This window comes from Pogona vitticeps, chromosome 4 (assembly GCF_051106095.1).
Source record: "Pogona vitticeps strain Pit_001003342236 chromosome 4, PviZW2.1, whole genome shotgun sequence".
NCBI classification, from domain to species: domain Eukaryota; kingdom Metazoa; phylum Chordata; class Lepidosauria; order Squamata; family Agamidae; genus Pogona; species Pogona vitticeps.
In genome coordinates this window covers 39,117,935-39,136,584 of record NC_135786.1, presented here as the reverse complement: position 1 = coordinate 39,136,584, position 18,650 = coordinate 39,117,935, and the positions used below count along the sequence as shown (strand labels likewise).

General features: G+C 38.9%; 1 protein-coding gene across 1 annotated transcript in view; it reads left to right on the top strand.

The window, feature by feature from the left end:
• The window catches only part of PKP1 (plakophilin 1), a 55,372-nt gene extending 37,214 nt beyond the window's left edge, over positions 1 to 18,158 (top strand). The window contains exons 4-14 of the mRNA XM_020782362.3: positions 4,039 to 4,183; positions 5,622 to 5,829; positions 6,206 to 6,383; positions 8,964 to 9,078; positions 10,864 to 11,019; positions 12,122 to 12,298; positions 12,647 to 12,800; positions 13,853 to 14,039; positions 14,539 to 14,623; positions 15,388 to 15,491; positions 17,134 to 18,158. Of these exons, the coding sequence (XP_020638021.1) occupies positions 4,039 to 4,183; positions 5,622 to 5,829; positions 6,206 to 6,383; positions 8,964 to 9,078; positions 10,864 to 11,019; positions 12,122 to 12,298; positions 12,647 to 12,800; positions 13,853 to 14,039; positions 14,539 to 14,623; positions 15,388 to 15,459 (1,477 nt within the window). The 3' untranslated portion in view covers positions 15,460 to 15,491; positions 17,134 to 18,158. The remainder of the gene's footprint in view (positions 1 to 4,038; positions 4,184 to 5,621; positions 5,830 to 6,205; positions 6,384 to 8,963; positions 9,079 to 10,863; positions 11,020 to 12,121; positions 12,299 to 12,646; positions 12,801 to 13,852; positions 14,040 to 14,538; positions 14,624 to 15,387; positions 15,492 to 17,133) is intronic.
• The last annotated feature ends 492 nt before the right edge of the window (positions 18,159 to 18,650 follow it).

Genomic DNA, 18,650 nt, shown 5'->3' with positions numbered 1-18,650 from the left:
ATCCAAGATATATTGTTGGATTTTCTGTCAAGTACCAAATGGTGCATCAGTTTGTGGAATTGTGGAATATTTGGCATTTTGAGCATTTAGTTTCTTTTGTCTGTTAAACAATGAATAGAATAATGACAATCCTTATGGATTGTAATGAGGAGCAGAGCGGCATGACTTTGAATACTTGATAAAAACTGATTTATTAGAACTCAGTCTTTAAAACAACAACTGGAATCCTATGGCATATTTCTGTTAGTATAATTTCATCAGCATAACTTTCAACAGTGAGTTGCTGCAAGTTTAGGCATTTCCTATCACACTCCAGTTGCACAGTGGGATTTTACTGTGCCAACCAGCTCATGCAACTGGAGTGTGAAACTGACTTTTTTTTTACTTGTAGCAGTTTGCCACTAAGGGTTATGTCAACAGAGTTTCATCAATAAGTGTAACCTATAGGATTCAGGTCAATATTTATGAGAAATGTAGTTATTCCTTATATAGCTATAGAAAACCTTCTCACTTGACTATCCCATTTAGTAATGATGTATTAGTATTTGTGGAATCCAAATGCTCTCAAACAGAGCAGGTTTACTTAAAGATATGCAAGACTGAAATCCAGTGTCAGACCTACCTAAACAAAATATCTTGAAATGAGTTTGAGTTGCTAGTGACAACGAAGTTTAATTTCAACAGGTCTACCCTAGGCAAAACATATGTTGAATTTAGGTCATTCTGTCAATTTTTTTTAAAATGAAGTCAACAATCACAGTATCAAATATATTAAATAATGCTTTTACATTGCATTATATACAGTATATTGGCTTAGAACTATGAATTCCATTCAGGGTAGCTGTTCCAATTTTATTAGCCAGGGATGTATTTTTAGAGCTTTGTTTCCATGTTAGAAAGCTACCTTCCCTACATCCAGATACATTCCTCCTTCCCATAAACAGATGCCAAAGTACAAGGACTTTCCCCCTCCCTTATTCCCACATTCCAGCTGACTACCTGCATAGAGATGTCACTTCTGAAGGGTACCAAGTAGAGATTTGAGACTTCAGAGGACTCCTGTTAATGTAAATTAGCAAAGAGAGAACTCAACAGCATATTCTTGAAGCATCCTAACTGGTGAATGAAAATCCTGCTGAAGAGCTAGTATTCTTTGGAAAAAACAGAGACCCATATGGATTTACTTAAACCCTATTCGGGTATTATGCCTGAATTTGTATCAGTCTAAATGGATAATAAGGAGATAAGGATGCATTTATATCCCCATTCTCTCTGGTGGTATCTCAGATCTTTGGGTGTTTAGCATGAAGAATCCTGTAAACATATTCAGCTAAACCCATGTACAGTATTCCCATGTTTAGAAGCCCTGCCAAGTATGGGTTGAGCAACCATTAGCCCTGTGTAGATGGAGCCTTATTTTCATTTGCATGAAGATGCAGAGGACATAAATTCATCAGTTTGATTCCTACATCCCAGACTGAGATTGAGACAGAAGCATGTTCAAAATCATGTAATACTTAATGGTTACAGAGAGTGACAGCCCTAGTTATCTTCTCTGGAATCCTAATGGGATCCACATTTTGATTGTACATAACATTTGAAAATCAGCTTTATATCAGTAACCATCTGTGACTGCAGGTGCAAATCAAATCCTAGTCAGAAGAATATGATAATTCAGTTTTATGTATTTGCATTTCCTAGATCTTGATGTATTTTTACAGCATCAGCACCTGGTTGGCTATGTCTCATGATTCTAATTTTTGTGGTAATAAATTTTATTTGCATATAAAAGAAACGCAGCCCCCAACCTCCCATTCCCACACAATGAATAAAAATAAATCCCCAAACCAAATAAAACAAAATTATGGTGACAGCTGTCAGGTGATGGCAGGGTCAAATGATGGGAGAATATTCCTAAAGGCTCCCCTAAAAAGTATTATTTTAAGTTCTGAAGGGAGGAAGTTTGTCAGATCTCAAGTGGGAGGACCTTCCAAAGTATGGAACCATAAACATCTGTAACCATTTAGCACGGGCATCTGTAATGCCTCACATTACATAGACATTTTTATTTCATCCAGATGAAAGTGGATGCTTATCACATTATATTAAAGAGGTAACAAACAGTTTAATCAAAGTGATCATCAAAATCATTCTTTTTTTCTTTTTTCTTTTTGGTTTACTGAAGCTACTGGAAATGGCATGTTGCTGTGCAAGGCATATAATTTGAGAAAATCTTACAGGCAATACTGTTCCTGCTGATGATTGCAGTCTGGTATGATAACATCTATACTGTGGCCTAGTTACACTAGATGGATGCACAACAAAACAAGATGCTATGCAGAATCAGAATTATAGACTAGGGATGTAAATATCTTGTTCTTCCATGTGAAAACAAGAAACCACAAAATGTTTCTCTTTACCTTTGTAATAGTGAGGTATCTTCTGGTGTTCTCACACCCTCAAGGATAAACTTTATGGAAATAGTATGAATAGCACTATTTGCACAAGCTGTGCAACTTGTGCAAAAGTGTGGCATCTGATGTCTTGTTGCATAGACATTTGAAATAAGTGGTGAATGAGTTGTTTGTTTGATAAATGATCCAGTCCTTCTGTGCTTGTTCTAGCATGTATATATGCTTTGTTTTACAAACGGAAAGGACACTAGTTTATCACAGCGACATTTTGCACAGTCACACGTGGAAACCTCAGTGTGAACAAAACTGTCACTCCTTGTATTATCATGATGGACACAAGGTATTTCCTTGGTGGCTAATAACTCTCTGCAGACTCTCTCACCCTCTCAAGATGGTGTGTTTTGAGATCAAGCTATTTAACAAGAACCCATCATATCCCTATTACAGAGGGAACGAGTTTTTCCATCATAGAAGCACAGGAACAATCTTTTGTTATTGGTGGTGAAACCTATAGAAATGACATGGAGCGGCACAACAGATTCCCTTGATTCAAAGGCAGTTGGAATTTTTATCTGATATATTTCACATGGTTTTAATCTTAATACTGTATTATGCATCATAGGATTTATTTTAATTAGTTTATTTTAGTTAGATTTTAACTAAAGAATTATGAACAATTCTTAGCTGGCAAAGAAGAACAAAACAGAGTCTCTGGAATTACCCATAGTGTATAGCACTAACAGGTGCAGTATATTAAATTGACAATAGCACCAGGGAAACAAATGCAGAACAGTATAAGAACAGCCCCAATTCAGATAAATCAGTAGTGATGTGCATGGGAAAAATCCTCAAATTTCTTATCTTTCAGGTTCTTTTGGGAAGGCACCTCTTGCTTTTTTTTGTATTCATGTGTTTCATGCAGATCTCTTTTTTAACACAAAAGGGAAAGCCTCCTTCAATTTTTTTAAAAAATTATTTTAGGATTCTCATTGTGTTTCTGGTAGTGCAAAAGCCCTAAAAATCCTTTAAAACTACTTTACAAAAAAGAAGAAGAAGGGGCAAAGCACAATCTACTCCTAAATTAGGCAACAGTAGATAAGAAATAAAAATAATTTTACAAACCCCACAAAAATACATTTTTAACAAAATAAAGGGTAATTTAACCAAATTTTATATTATATATATATGTGTGTGTATATGTATAAAATTAATGAAACACAGAAAGCAAAGAAGGATGATTTGCTGCTGATAGCCCTCATTGGTCACAACACCATGCTTTTGCAATAGTCCTAATTTACTGGATGGAAAATTTATTAGGCAATTTGACAAAACATGAAAGAAAGACTGAATGAAAGAGCAAAACAGGAAAGAGTGCAAAACTTTAAAGTACCCCTCTTTTGTTAATACAAATCATTTGTATTTTAGAGTCCCTCTTTTTGGTAATCAGTGAAAGAAAACAGACAAACAAAAAAGAAATATAATCACTTTCAGATTTTCTTTCCTTTGTGTAAACACAAACTGCCAACTCCTCTCAGTCATTCCGTGGTTAATAATACTGAAAACAAAGGGAATCAAGAGAGTCACACTCCTTATGAAAATATCTTTTTGTCCTTTTTGTCTGTAGAATTTGTCACGATGAGATGGATTACGGAACAATGACCATTCAGAAAGCCATCCAGCTCCTGTGTTCCTCAGATGAGAAGAATCAGGCAATGGGTGCTTATTACCTCCAGCACACATGCTTTCAGGATGAGTCTGCCAAACAAGAGGTAAAGCTATTTCCCACCATAGTGCTTCAGCTTTCTGTGGCTTAATGGACACATGTTTAAACATGTGGAATTATATCAGAACCTCTGTATTTTTATAGCTCCAGGAGAAAAGGGGGCTCAGAGTGGGAAGAAGAATCTTTTTCATTCAGCGCTGATGTGAAATAGTGCTAGAGATTCAGTCATGAATGCACTGGATGGACCAGTGACTTGTTGCTGCAGCAGAATCCCATTACTAGGCACAGAGGTCTACTAGTCCATTGCACAAATCAAATCAGAGGGAGGTGGACAAATGACTTCAGCCTTGGTTGGTTGTTTTTTTAATCAGGGGGTTGCCTAACACAAACTTTTGAAAACAATTGTCTGGAATTTGGTAGGTTTATCCCCTTCTTTAAAGTCTGTCATGTCTCCAAATTCCATGTACATTAACGGAAAACTTAAAAAGCTATAGCTATTTTGGTTTTCCAGTGCAAATCAAGAGGAAGCTTATAAACTGATTTGGATCTGGGGCACAAATAAAATCAGATATGGCACAGATTGGCCTGAATTGAGTTGGAATGCATTTGGAAGACTTGAGCTGGCCTTCAGGTTAGATTGGGGGACACATGTACCACCATTTACACGAGTAAATGAATATTCCTTGGGTTTCTGGTCATGAGGAACAAACTGCATTACCTTATCAGTGAAAGATTCCTATTTCAGATATTGCTGGTGACCTTTGAAGTCAGGAGGTTTTAAAGACAATAAAAAATTCATTTATTATTAAAAAGGAATGAGTCCTGTTGTGCCTCAAGGAACTTTCAAGAAATTATAAAGGCCACGATAGATAGATAGATAGAGAGAGAGAGAGAGAGAGAGAGAGAGAGAGAGAGAAGGGGGGAAGGGTGCAGTAAGTTATGTTATGTAAAATACACTTCCATGCATTTGCAGTGCATCTGATTGAGGCGCAGTCACACCAGTGAAATGTACCCCTGTGGTCATGCGACTTTTAATTGTATTCCTGATATTTATTTCAGGATGTGAATCCCAACATGTTTTTGGGTTGCCAAGTCATTTCCTTCCAATTCAGTAAATGCCTAGAACATCTTGTTGAGACTGTGTGACAGAAGTTAACTGATGTATCGACACAAACAACATGGAAAAATTAAAAAAAAATTAAAGTTTTGACATGCATGGGGACGGTAGTTCAAAAAAGTTGTTTCACACATGCAACAACAACAACAACAACAAAAATAGAAGCATCTGGCCAAGCAAGAAATGATCCAAAACTATCACACTTGCCTGGTAAATGATTTGCTAATGACTGTGTATTATGTGATCATGGCCCAACACTGCTAAAACTACCAAATACTTTAAACTAAAATTTAATATAGATAACTTTAAACTGCAGAACAAAGGTTTGTAAAATGTTTTTATCAATTAGTATTTCATTTTTTGTTAGGTCTATCGACTTGGTGGCATCGCCAAGCTCATTGAACTTCTCCGTAGTCCTGATGAGAATGTTCAGCTGGCTTCAGCTGGAGCCCTTCGAAACTTGGTCTTCAGAAATCCCACAAACAAGCTAGAAACCCGCCGCCAGAATGGAATTCGAGAGTGTGTGAGCCTTCTGAGGAGGACTGGAAACACAGAAATACAGAAGCAACTGACAGGTAACTTACCACATTTTAAAACAGGGTAGGAAGAAAACAGAGGAATAAATCACTGATTGTAAATCAGTGCATAAAGAAGATATCTTTCCTGAAGATCTGAAGGCCTCTGTTTTAAAGGGAAAACAGCTTGTTATGAGAGTTGTCAACAAATTAAAAAATATGCCTTTAGTAGGTCATTCAACTGTGCATACATTTTAAAACATTTTCTTATTAGAAAGAAACATGATACAATATTGGATGTATTGGAACAAATGGAAAATAACAATTTAGTACAGAAAAACTATTCCTTTATTACAAGGAAGGGCAAAATTTGTTCAACACAGTAGAATTGCGATCTTGATTTATAAATTTCCTTATAAATAAATTTCCTTAACAGGATTACTCTGGAACTTGTCATCCACTGATGAATTAAAAGAAGATTTGATACATGATGCTCTCCCTGTTCTGACCGATCGTGTTATTATTCCCTTTTCTGGCTGGTCTGATGGTACCAGTAATAGATCAAGAGAAATGGTTGACCCAGAGGTATTCTTCAATGCCACTGGCTGCTTGAGGTAGGCCAAGAGACATTTAAATATTTGTTTAAAATTGAAAAACTTAGCTTATCCTGCAAACACTCTCAAAATTTTTTATTTAATACATGTATGTTCTGCCTTTTACCTATCCTTTCAATGTGGTTTTTTAAAAATTAAAGCAACATATAAAATAACCATAAACACTTCCAATAAAATGAGCAGCATGTGAAGGTGCACTTAACAGTCAGAAGTACTTGAAACTGTATACATAGATGTTTTTAAAAGTTTGAGTGAGTCCAAACGTTTTTGCTGAGTACCTAACAGAAAACAAAGTTTGGGCCAAATGTACCACCTAGGAAGGCCTCAGGCTCCACCAGTAGAAAGCCCCTTTCGGTATATACAGGGAAGATTTGATGGTAACAAGGAAATAAGTCTTACAAGGGCTAGCCTTATCTCTGCAGAAGGCAAGATCTGGCATAGGGGATTTGGTGTCCCTTTATGTTCTTAGTAGGTAAATATGTTGATATGAGAAGAAGCACTTAATGTAATGCTTAATGTACTATCAGCCAACATTCTGGTTGTTCTGTCCTACATTATAGTAAACAGGAAATGTTTTATTTCATGCATTTGAAACATGATTTAAAATACTACTACTAGTATAAATGTTGTTGTTTAGTCGTTAAGTTGTGTTCGACTCTTTGTGACCCCATGGACCAGAGCACGGCAGGCCCTCCTATCTTGCCTTCACACTTTTTCAGCATCAGGGTCTTTTCCAGGGAGTCTTCTCTTCTCATGAGATGGCCAAAGTATTGAAGCATCAGCTTCAATATGTCCTTCCAGTGAGAACTCGGGGTGATTTCCTTCAAAATTGATAGCTTTGTTCTCCTTGCAGTCCAGGGGACTCTCAAGAGTCTCCTCCAGCACCACAATTCAAAAGCATCAATTCTTCAGCGGTCAGCCTTCTTTATGGTCCAGCTCTCACTTCCATACATCGCTACTGGAAACACCATAGTTTTGACTATGCGGACCTTTCCCAACAAGGTGATGTCTCTGCTTTTTAAGATGCTGTCTAGGTTTGTCTTCGCTTTCCTCCCAAGAAGCAGGTGTCTTTTAATTTTGTGGCTGCTGTCACCATCTGCAATGATCATGGAGCCCAGGAAAGTAAAATCTACCACTACCTCCATATCTTCCCCTTTTATTTGCTAGGAGGTGATGGGACCAGTGGCCATGATCTTAGTTTTTTTTTTTTTGATGTTGAGCTTCAGACCATTTTTTGCACTCTCCTCTTTCAACCTCATTAAGAGGTTCTTTAATTCCTCCTCACTTTCTGTCATCAGAGTGGTATCATCTGCATATCTGACTAGCATAGGTCGCCTTGGTCTAAGTGTGGGGAAGGGAGCTCCCTCGACAGATTTTGGTTGAGACCCACCCATTTGGATCACAAACCGTCTGTGCCAGGTGCGTGCTGCCACACAGACAAAAGAGAGGCTCCTGTCATCACATCTCAGTCACTGCCACTGACTACTGAATTTATTTTGAATGGCCCTCTATAGTAGTTTCCCTTGGCGGATTCCTCAGCAGTTCTATAGAGCAACCCCCTTTTGTTTTGTAAAATGCCTATTTATGGGCATTTTCTGAGCCTAGGAAAGTTTACCAAAGTCTTTGCCATGCAGATATTAGTCCTGACTTGTAAGTTCTCCTGTAGATCTCTGTCAATTCCTGGCTGCTAATAACTATGAATTATCCGATGGGGAGCTGAAACAACTATGTAATTAGAAAGTTCAATGAACTGAAAGGGCACAATTTGGGATTCAGGGAGAAGCAACACCTTAGCTAGATTCATTAGCCAAGGTCATTGTTTAGTTAAACAAAATAGATGAACTGTACCAGTAAATGCAGCTTTCCTGCTGCATGGGTCTCATATAATAGGTAATCCAGGAAATGACTTTGAATTAATAGATGTTACTTCCACTCTTGCCTAGACAAGATGGAGGAAAGCTCCCTGATGAAATGACTCAGTGCAATATTAGCAAATGGCTGCATTCCAAGCTCTATCCCTTCAAACCTGTGTAATGGTGGGAAAATAATAAAAGTAGTTTGAAGTTGATTTTAAAGCAAGCTAAGACTAGTTGATATATTTTTTAAAAATGGTCTTGTAATGTAATGTGATAAACCAGTTTCCATGCAGACTTTAGCTTCACAATAGGGATCTAGAAGGTTTTACTCCCTAGTGAACCAGAAAGATACGGGAATATACATGTCTAGAAGGTACCAGCCCACAATTACACCTTGTCTCTACCCAGGGTGAGATAACACTTCTCCCTACCTCTCAGAGTCTTTGGGAGAAGGAGTTGTATTGCTGTCTAATGAGTGGTGTATGGATCTGAAAAATTCCTTGAATTTGAGAATTACTCAACCATTTATTTTCCATAAAGTACCTTTTAAATCTTCCTGTGCGGGTTTGTGAGAAAAATATATACTGGTATTCTCCCTGAGCAGATGCATTTTGTGAAATTGGTCTGTTTGTGGGAATGGAGCCCAGGCCCCTTCCAGATCTTAGATAGGTTTCGGTGAAGTATTATTTTGATTATTCTTCCCTATTTACAAAATACCTTGAAGGAACCTGAGCTCTGCTGATGCTGGACGTCAAACCATGAGAAACTACCCTGGACTGATTGACTCTGTAATGGCTTATTCCCAGAACTGTGTGGCAGCCAATCGGCCAGATGACAAGGTACTAAGCATGCTCTTTATGTACGCCTCTTTCCCAGTTGATACAACTCTTGCTAGTATTGCCAGACTAGTAAACCTAAAAGATTGTATCTGCTCACACAACCAATTTTTCCCTTTCCTTCCTCCCTCCTACAAGTCTTTGTACCCATTAAAAAGCCTCTCAAGACAGTGGGATGGTGGGGAGGGGGAAGTGTATTGACCAGGGTGGATTCTTCACTGAAGTAGGCAGAAATCACAAACTGGTTGCAGGGAGCTTGCTCCAGTGGCAGGAAGTCTGCCGCCTGATTTGAACATTACTTCCTTTTATTGCAGCCCTCTGCGACAATGCTTAGTGATCAGTACATTTCCTTGTCCCTCAGAAGTTGTTTTCAGGGGCTTAGGGGCAGTGGTACATGACAAATCTGAAATTGTATGTGTGAATACTGGCAGCCCTTGTAGTTGGCCCCCCCAGCCCACCCGGTGTGTGTGTGTTAAAGGCAGGTTGTTGGATCAGATTTTTTGTCAATGTAATGACTCTGAATTGACTATTCAAGAGCAAACCATGCTCAAATACAGGGGCAGTGTATAACAATCTCACAATATTGGAAAATTTCATTTTCCCCCTAACTGCTGCAGTAATTCTAGCTAAGATCAGAGTGAACTGAAAAGCCTGAGCCATGTGGCACATGATGTCATAATCTATGCTACTCAGGGCTTCAAACTGCAAACCCTGGTTCCCCTTGAACGAGATGGTGGTAGGTGAGATGGTGGGTTAAGACTGTTAAGAAAAAGTCTCCTACTCATGGTTGTTGTAGGTTTTTCGGGCTTCTTGGCCGTGTTCTGAAAGTGGTTCTTCCTAACGTTTTGCCAGTTTCTGTAGCCGGCATCTTCAGAGGACAGCAAATTGTCTCCTACTCATGTTATAATTGGACATAATCCAATATATCCAACAGTTTAGTTCCTGAAATCTTAAATAATCAGGGACCTGTATCTCTTCAAAATCAAGAAATAGTTTAGAATCTGTTAAAATGCCACAAAATAGTGAACAAAAACTCAAATTCTGCAAAACTATTCTTTAGGCCACTGGTTCTTAACCTTGAGTTACTCAGGAGTTTTGGACTGCAACTCCCAGAAGCCTTCACCACCAACTGTGCTGGCTGGGGTTTCTGGGAGTTGCAGTTCAAAAACATCAGAGTAACAAAGGTTAAGAACCACTGCTTTAGGCTATTTGTGTACAAAGGTTTTATATTCTCTGAAGACAAACCTGAATATACTACAAGTGATATAGATTGTTTTTTGTAGGAAGGCTAATTTGGAAATATGAATTGCAGAGAAATGGGGGGGGGGAATGTTGTTCCTTAGGCTAATGGAGACTGATTTTCACATAGCAGAGAATTAGCCAATCTAAAATATCAAATTCAAGGTATATGAAAATGCAAACCTATTTAGGAAGAAGGGGATGTCTAGTACAAAGCTGAGCAGATGATACATAGATAGATAGATAGAAAGATAGATAGATAGATAGATAGATAGATAGATAGATAGATAGAGAGAGAGAGAGAGAGAGAGAGAGAGAGAGAGATATTGATTGATTGATTGATTGATTGATTGATTGATTGATTGATTGATTGATTGATTGATTGATTGATGTCTGTGAGGGGTCATCAAAACATCCTATATATTAAAAAATTAGGGGGAAATGGTGCATTACCTATGCTGAAAGGTTTAGCAAATTGTTGTGTGACATAATAGGATGTGTGCTGATATAACTGAGAATTGATTGCTTATTATATCTTTATTCTTTCAGTCAGTGGAGAACTGCATTTGTATCCTGCACAATCTGTCTTACCGTCTGGATTCTGAGGTGCCTAATAAATACACACAGCTTAACCACATGGCCAGAAGCACTTACACAGATAAATCCCTGACAAGCTGCTTCAACAACAGAGGCGGGAAGCTGGAGGTAGGATACTGTGCCATTTCATTTCCTGAAGGCAGGATATTGTAATCAAGTGTAGGCTCTCTTCTCTGCTTCTTGCTACTTGGTAAGTCCTAGAATGAAAGATGTCTTGTCCTATATAATGACTTAAACTTAAGTCATAGGGTAAGAAAGAAAATTGAGGCTACTGCATATCCAAAGTCATCAGAATATATAATACTGCCATTTGCATATCTGCACATCTTACTCTTGCCCCATGCATGCTGGCCAGAAATGTGCTGGTGACACAAGGACATGTGAATTAAACTGCAGTAACTTACAACAGGCTGCTACCAAATGAGGCATTAAAAAGGCATTCATCTTTAAAAGCAGAGACATCACCTTGCAGAAAAAGGTCTGCATAGTCAAAAGTAGTGGTTTTTCCAGTAGCGATGTATGGATGTGAGAGCTGGACCATAAAGAAGGCTGACTGCTGAAGAATTGATGCTTTTGAACTGTGGTGCTGGAGGAGACTCTTGAGAGTCCCCTGGACTTCAAAGAGAACAAACCTATCAATTTTGAAGGAAATCACCCCTGAGTGCTCACTGGAAGGACAGATCCTGAAGGACAGATCCTGATCCTGCTCACTGCAAGCACAATACTTTGGCCATCTCATGAGAAGAGAAGACTCCCTGGAAAAGACCCTGATGTAGGGAAAGTGTGAAGGCAAGAGGAGAAGGGAATGACAGAGGATGAGATGGTTGGGCAGTGTTATCGAAGCTACCAGCATGAATTTGACCCAACTCCAGGAGGCAGTGGAAGACAGGAGGGCCTCCCGTGCTCTGGTCCATGGGGTCATGAAGAGTTGGACACGACTTAACAACTAAACAACAAAATGAGGCATTAGTCACATTATTAGGTATGTACCCATTGCACAGTTGAACACATGCCTCATTATGTGACAGCACCTTGTTAGTTAGTGGTAATTCTGTATGGTAAAAAATGCAATTCAACTTAAGAATGGCTAAATCACCAAAAGCATTCTGACTACAGATGTTTTCATGTCATGTACAGTCAAAATGAGATTATGAAATGTGATTATTTTATAACATTTCAGTTTCTCAGTTTTCTCTTTATTTCTCCTTAGTATGATGAATATGATCTACCTCTTCCTGAAGAAGACTATAAACCCAGAGGGTCCAGCTGGCTGTATCATTCAGATGCTATTCGCACATACCTGTCTCTGATGGATCAAAGCAAGAAGGATGCCACCCTCGAGGCTTGTGCTGGAGCCCTTCAAAATCTGACTGCAAGCAGAGGACTGGCAAGTACCATACTTTCTCCTCCAGATCTGGTTAGATATAGGGGAGGGGAAGAAGAGGCCAAGGGTGTATGTGTTATGCCTAATGTGTTATCAAAATTCCATCCTGTTAGGAAGTAAGACATTTAATAACTTTTACATATCTGTTTCCGTTACCAAAAGCTGGAGGAGGTTAGGAGTTTGGTTTGGAGTATCTGATAGATATTTCATTTGCTAATTGATAAAGAAAGTATGAAAATTGTGTGTGTTTTGTCCTAACCGGATACATCTTTTTGGAGGTTTAGTCATTTTTTAGGAAGGAAAGAGGAACTTTTGGAATTGTTGTAAGTACAACCTTCTTTTGTTTTCTAGATGTCAAATGCTATGAGCCAGCTGATTGCTTTAAAAGAGAAAGGTTTGCCTCGTATAGCACGGCTCTTACAATCCACTAATGCTGAAGTTGTCCGATCTGGAACATCCTTACTGAGCAATATGTCTCGACACCCAGTTCTTCACAAAACCATGGGTACGGCCCACTTTTCCGATACTGCATGGAATGCTCTTGTTTTTATTCTTTCTTCCATAGGCATACACAATAGTTGTTCAAAGCGTGCAAACATTCTAAAGTGGCCTAGGTGATCAAAGAGTTTAACTGTGATTATTGCACATTGTAATCCATTGTAGGCCCTTTTTTCTATGGTTCATGTTTTCTGCTGAATATCTTTGTAACTGGATTCCAAGCAGATCAGCCCTCTCTGCAGTTGGGAATGCAAAGAAAAATAGAAGGCATAATTCTGCTCACTGTAGAATGAAGGGACACGTCCCTCACTGCCTTGTCACCCACTGCCATTCTGCTACATTGTGAAACACACAACCATATGTTTAAGAAAGACAGAGAAGCAATGTGTTATTGTCTAATGATGGATCTCATCCAATTCTTTGAGCAAGGGAAATCCCCTGTTCTTCCCAGAATTTTATGGATGTTATGCCATGTCAAGTGGTGCATCATCAAGAATAATAAAATAGCTGGTGTATATTTTCTCTATATATGCCAGTCAGCAGCATGGTAAAACCTCCATATGGTTTCCCCACACCAAAGGAAACATTTTATGAAAGAAATAAGGATCATCAATGACAAGCAAGTTCAACAATAATCTTTCCTCATCATGCTTATCCATACTTTGGTTGAAAACTTCTCAGTTTTTTAAAAGTCATCTGTGTTTCTACTAGCCCCTTTGTGCCATATTTGTTCAAGATATATTCTGTATTGTCTGGTGGTCTCACATGCAGCCGAACATGTGTACAATATTATGCTACCTGTTAAACGTAAAAGGCTGTTGCTTGATCTAATTCCATTGGAAAATGAACAAGAACTTTTTAGCTATTGAGGTGTCTCTTCCTGTATGATCCACTCTGCTTGTAGCAAAAACTGGACCATTTTCTTAATACTCTGTTCAATTCAATTCCATTCTTACAACTCTGACAAAGATTAGTATTTCCCCCTAAGTTCTTATTTAGTCTCAATAGGTCTTTTCACATTTATGTAACTTTTTAATGTTAATCTGTTTCCTCTCTTAGCTCATCAGGTGCTTCCAGATGTGACCCGTCTTCTAGCCCTGCAGGCTCCAGGTTCTAGCAATTATGGAGAGATTATGACATCTGCTTGCTATGCTCTGAGAAACCTAATGATGTCCAACCCACAAATGGCCAAGCCCTACTTGACAGGCAGCTTGATAAATAATGTAGTAGCTCTTTGCCGAAACGGGTGAGTAATGATGAAGAAAAATGGACATGAGGGAATTCAATTCTTTGAAAAAAAAACCTACAGTTTACGAATGTGGGATATCGTTCTTACGTATCCATTAGGCAAAATGCCAGGAAATGGCACAATATTGTGCCCGCATTGTCAGCAGGAAAAAGGATGCCAAGCTTCACACAGCAAAGGACAGCCTGAATGTTGACAACATCAATGACAGCAGTCAAGATGTTCTATAAGATACCCTCTTATGTTCACTACCATTCACAAAGTGACACGGCACAAGGGAAAATCCCAGAAGCTGACTCCTTTTTTCATCCAATAACCATTTCTCACCCAAACACAAAGCAACGGTCAGGGCTGTCTTTCAACAAGTGTAGATTGGCCATTTCTCCAATGACTGTGCACATACCTACTGAGGATAATCAGTGGCAGTTTATAAGGTTTACAGTGTTAATTCTGTCTATCCAGTTTGGTGAAGCTCATTTGCCTTCTTTCATATTGACAGCTCCTATCCCAAAGCAGCTGAAGCTGCTCGTTTCTTGCTATCTGACCTGTGGTCAAACAGAGAGCTCCAATCCATACTGAAGCAGGTAAGAGAACAAGGTGTTCCCTTTTCCCTGTGTGCAATAAACCTAGCATGGCAGTAGAACAAGACCACCTACCTAAATAAAAGGTTCTGCTTAGATATTTGGAAAATTGCTCAGAAACTAATAATAACAGTAGAGAATGTATGATGATTCTAGAAACTGAGGATGCATTTCTGTTTAGAATATTTAGACAGGACATTTTTATTTTAGATGTCCAATGTCCAATTTACTGAGAATCTTTTATTTTATATGTTTAATACATTGCAAATATGCATTTTCTAGAATATGGCTAGAAAAATATATACTGCACCCTGTGGGTTGAACTTCCCTTGTTTGCATATGGCAGGATACTAGGAGGGAGGGAGGGAGGAAGGGGACTGGGCCCAGCAAGCAGAGGAATGTGGAAATAAAAAGTGCATGAGAATTTCATGTACTCCAAGCTCAGGTGATGGGGAGAACAAAATGAAAACATAGCTGATGAATGGGGGGGGAAATTCAAAGGGAGTTCCTCTATGCTTGAAAAACTTTATACACCTGCTACATTAGATATGTGGCTGGAATGTCTTTGGTTCACACCTCCGTGCTCCCTGAATGAAGGTTTTTGCCTGACAGGGACTTTTACGGCATTGCATGGATTTTTATATAAATCATACACACACACACAAACACACACAATTTGATTGCTTTAATTAATAGCAAATTATTTTTTATCTGGTTCCTTCTTATTTGTTCTACAACCTTCCTCCTGACCATCGCTGATTCCACAGCAAGGATATGATAAGAATACAATGGGATCATTAACAGGAAGTGCTTTCAGAACTCTGTCTTCCAGATTCTAAGAAAACATTGTCATTGCCTGTTTGGATTTCAGGTAAATAATGGAAGAAGATTTTTAGATCTGGAGTGGGGAAAGTGTCACATCTCAGAAGTTCTTTAAACTTTAGTTCAGGGTGGGAAACAGTGGCTCTCCAGGTATTCATAATCATAATTATGTGCTGTCAAGTTAATTCTGACTTATGGCAACCATTTTTGGGGTTTTCCAAGTAGAGGATAGAAGGGGTCTACTGTTCCCTTCTTCTGGGGGCACCCTGGGACAGTGCAGCTTGCCCAAGGCCACACAGTCTGGGTATACTCACAGGAGGCCCAGTGGGGAATCAAATTCCCAACCTCTGGCTCTACAGCCAGATATCTGAACCTCTGAGCTATCTAGCCAGATATTACTGGACTACAATTCCTGTCCTCCCTAGCCAGACTACTAAACATGCAAGTACTTATGGAAGTTTCAGTTCAGCAACCATAGTTGCCCACTGCTGTTTTAACCACATCTCGATTATAGGCAAGTGTGCAGCCACTTGACTGAGACTATCTCTGAATAAAAGGCAAATAGATCAGGGCCAGCCCATTCTGTGCCTTTTTGGTGAGATTCTGACCTAATTCTTACCTAATAGTATTTGTGCATTCCTGGTTTTCCATGAAGACTCCATTTCTGCGAATGGGGAAAAGCAAAGGACAAGGCCAGCTCATAGAATAAATGGAAGGGGTGCCCACCTATGCCAAGACAAAGTTATTGGTAGTTATGGTAGGGGAACTGGTGGAGTGAAGTGACTGTGGTAGTAGACTACAGAGCTAAATGCTCCATTTTATTTTTATTTTTTTCCCTCTTTTTTCCAGCTTTCAGGGGGAAAGGGAAGGAGCACCCACCCATTCCAAGGAAGAGTCACAGCTGTTCTTAGTATCCCAAAATTGCTAGGGAACCGGGTGGGGTGAGGTGACTGTGTGTGCACCTGCACCCTACACCTTCCAGGGGAAAGAAGGATAGTTCACCTTTTATGTATGCAGCTAAAATCCCCTTAATGGCCTGCTTCTGAGAGTCTTCAGATCCAGACCCCTATGGGAGGAGTGAACATAAAAATCAGCACAAGGGCCTGACTCTGAGGACCCTCTGAGTCAAGCTAGGAGGAGGATTCCAGCTTCATAGTCCAGTAGAGCCAAGCTGTGACATTTATCATCCTCATTCTTCCAGAGTGGAACATGTAGTGGAGCCATGTACTGCCAACTTATGCCACCACCAGACCCTCTCCTTTGTCAAATTTTGAATGCAAAGACCCACTGTGATTTGTCCTTGGTACATCTTCACCCTCCTCTTTTCTTTTGAGTGGCAGTGGAACACCACTGATGCCTCTGTAGCTTTCCTTCAGGGGTGGGGCTACCTTATCAGCAAGAATAAGTTACTGACTGGGGTTCTATGAAGGCGAGTCACAAGTCAATGATCATTTAATAGGTTTATGGCAGCTTCACCTTCTGAGTAATGGCCAGAGGTTATCCATGAGTGACTCTGTCCCTAGTAGCAGGGGAACTCTGGGGTGGGAAGCAGATTCCATTGAATCCTATGTTGCCAGTTCCCTCTCACAGGTGCGCCTGTATATGAGAAAGCACACATAGGAATTGCTTAGTGCATGAGTGATGGGCCCTCTCAATAAACTAATGCTGCAGAGGTTTTCCTTTTCTTTCAGAATTGGTAACTTGTTCCTGTCTGAAGACCTCAGTCGTCAAGGAATCAGTTAAGACAGAAAAAGACATACACAGTGTTTTGAAAATTCAACTCAGTTGTAAAACGCAGTATGGAAATTGTATACCTACTTATAGGTATCTTCAAACATGTTTTAATTGTGCATTGTTGTTTTTTTCTTTTGTGGGGAATTGACTTGAGGTTGAGGTTAATGATACTTGATGTCAGTCATTAGGATAAAAATATGGGATTTTTATTTTGAAAGCTATAGGGTAAAAACCAATCTCCCCCACTGGCATGAAATTATTGTGTCATGAAACTGTTGATATTTTACTCTCTAAATGAGAGAGTATATTTAGTCAGGTTGGGTAACAAGGAGGCTCTGCAGGCCTTGAGTCCCCAGATTTTGTTGGACTACAACTTCCAACATCCTCAGCTATCAGCCATGCTGAACAGGTATGAGAAAGAGTTTTAGTCCAACATAATCAGGGAACCAAGTTTGTTAGGGGTGGGGGTGGGGGTGGGAAGGCAGGGGTTGGTATAGGGAAAGAGAAGCTGCATTCTAGTGACTTTGAATGTCATATATATATATAGGTCTAAGCATGCAATCTGATGTACATTTACCATGATATATGGCCTATTGAGTTTCTAAGGAGGAACAAATACTCCTGTAAGTGTGTACAGGATTGGCAGTGGGAGGCTACAAGGTGTATGTATGCACACTTACCTCTTAAGTGTATCCACTGAATACTACGGGGCTTATATCTATGTAAGCATAACAGAGCTGTGCTTTAAGTCCTTTTCATTCCTCATTTTCAACAAATTGTATGAAATTACTAATATCCCGAGTGTTTATTTCATTGTCTGTGGTCATAATATGTAGATATTTACCATGCTTCTCCTGTTTTAGACTACTTACATGAACTCTGCAACTTAAATTTTACTGACATCATGGGTTTCCTTCTGCAGTCACTTCTTCATCTGTTTGTTTTCATATTCTGTATTTTTGCTTAGCTTTTTCCTTATAAGTTGTAATTTCTAAATGCCAAGAAGCAAATTCATGTCAGCAACTTTTCTCCTGAATAGGTTCTTAATATTTTTAAAAAAACTTTATTTTTGTACTATATATAAGAAAGGGATTGTATGGAAGATAGAGACTGCCAAAGTAATGCTTTCCAAATCGTATAAAGCACTACAAGATTCTGTAAGGTTCTTAAACAACAACAGTTGTTTCATTCAAGTTGCTGTCTTTGCTCTCTTTTTTAAAAAAATCTGTCAACTCAATAAATCTGTCAAGTTGATAAGCTCAGAAAGATGACATAACCTATTTTCCAGAGTAAAGAAAATAATATATTTTAAAGGGTTCTGTGGGAACCATTATGAAATTATAATATTAACAAGGAAATAACAAAACACATCTGCTTTTTTACTGGACAATGTTAAAGATTTGCTGCATTTAAAAAGATTTGTTTTGATTCATCCTGACCAATAATGACCGAGACATGAAAGGAAAGGGTTGGT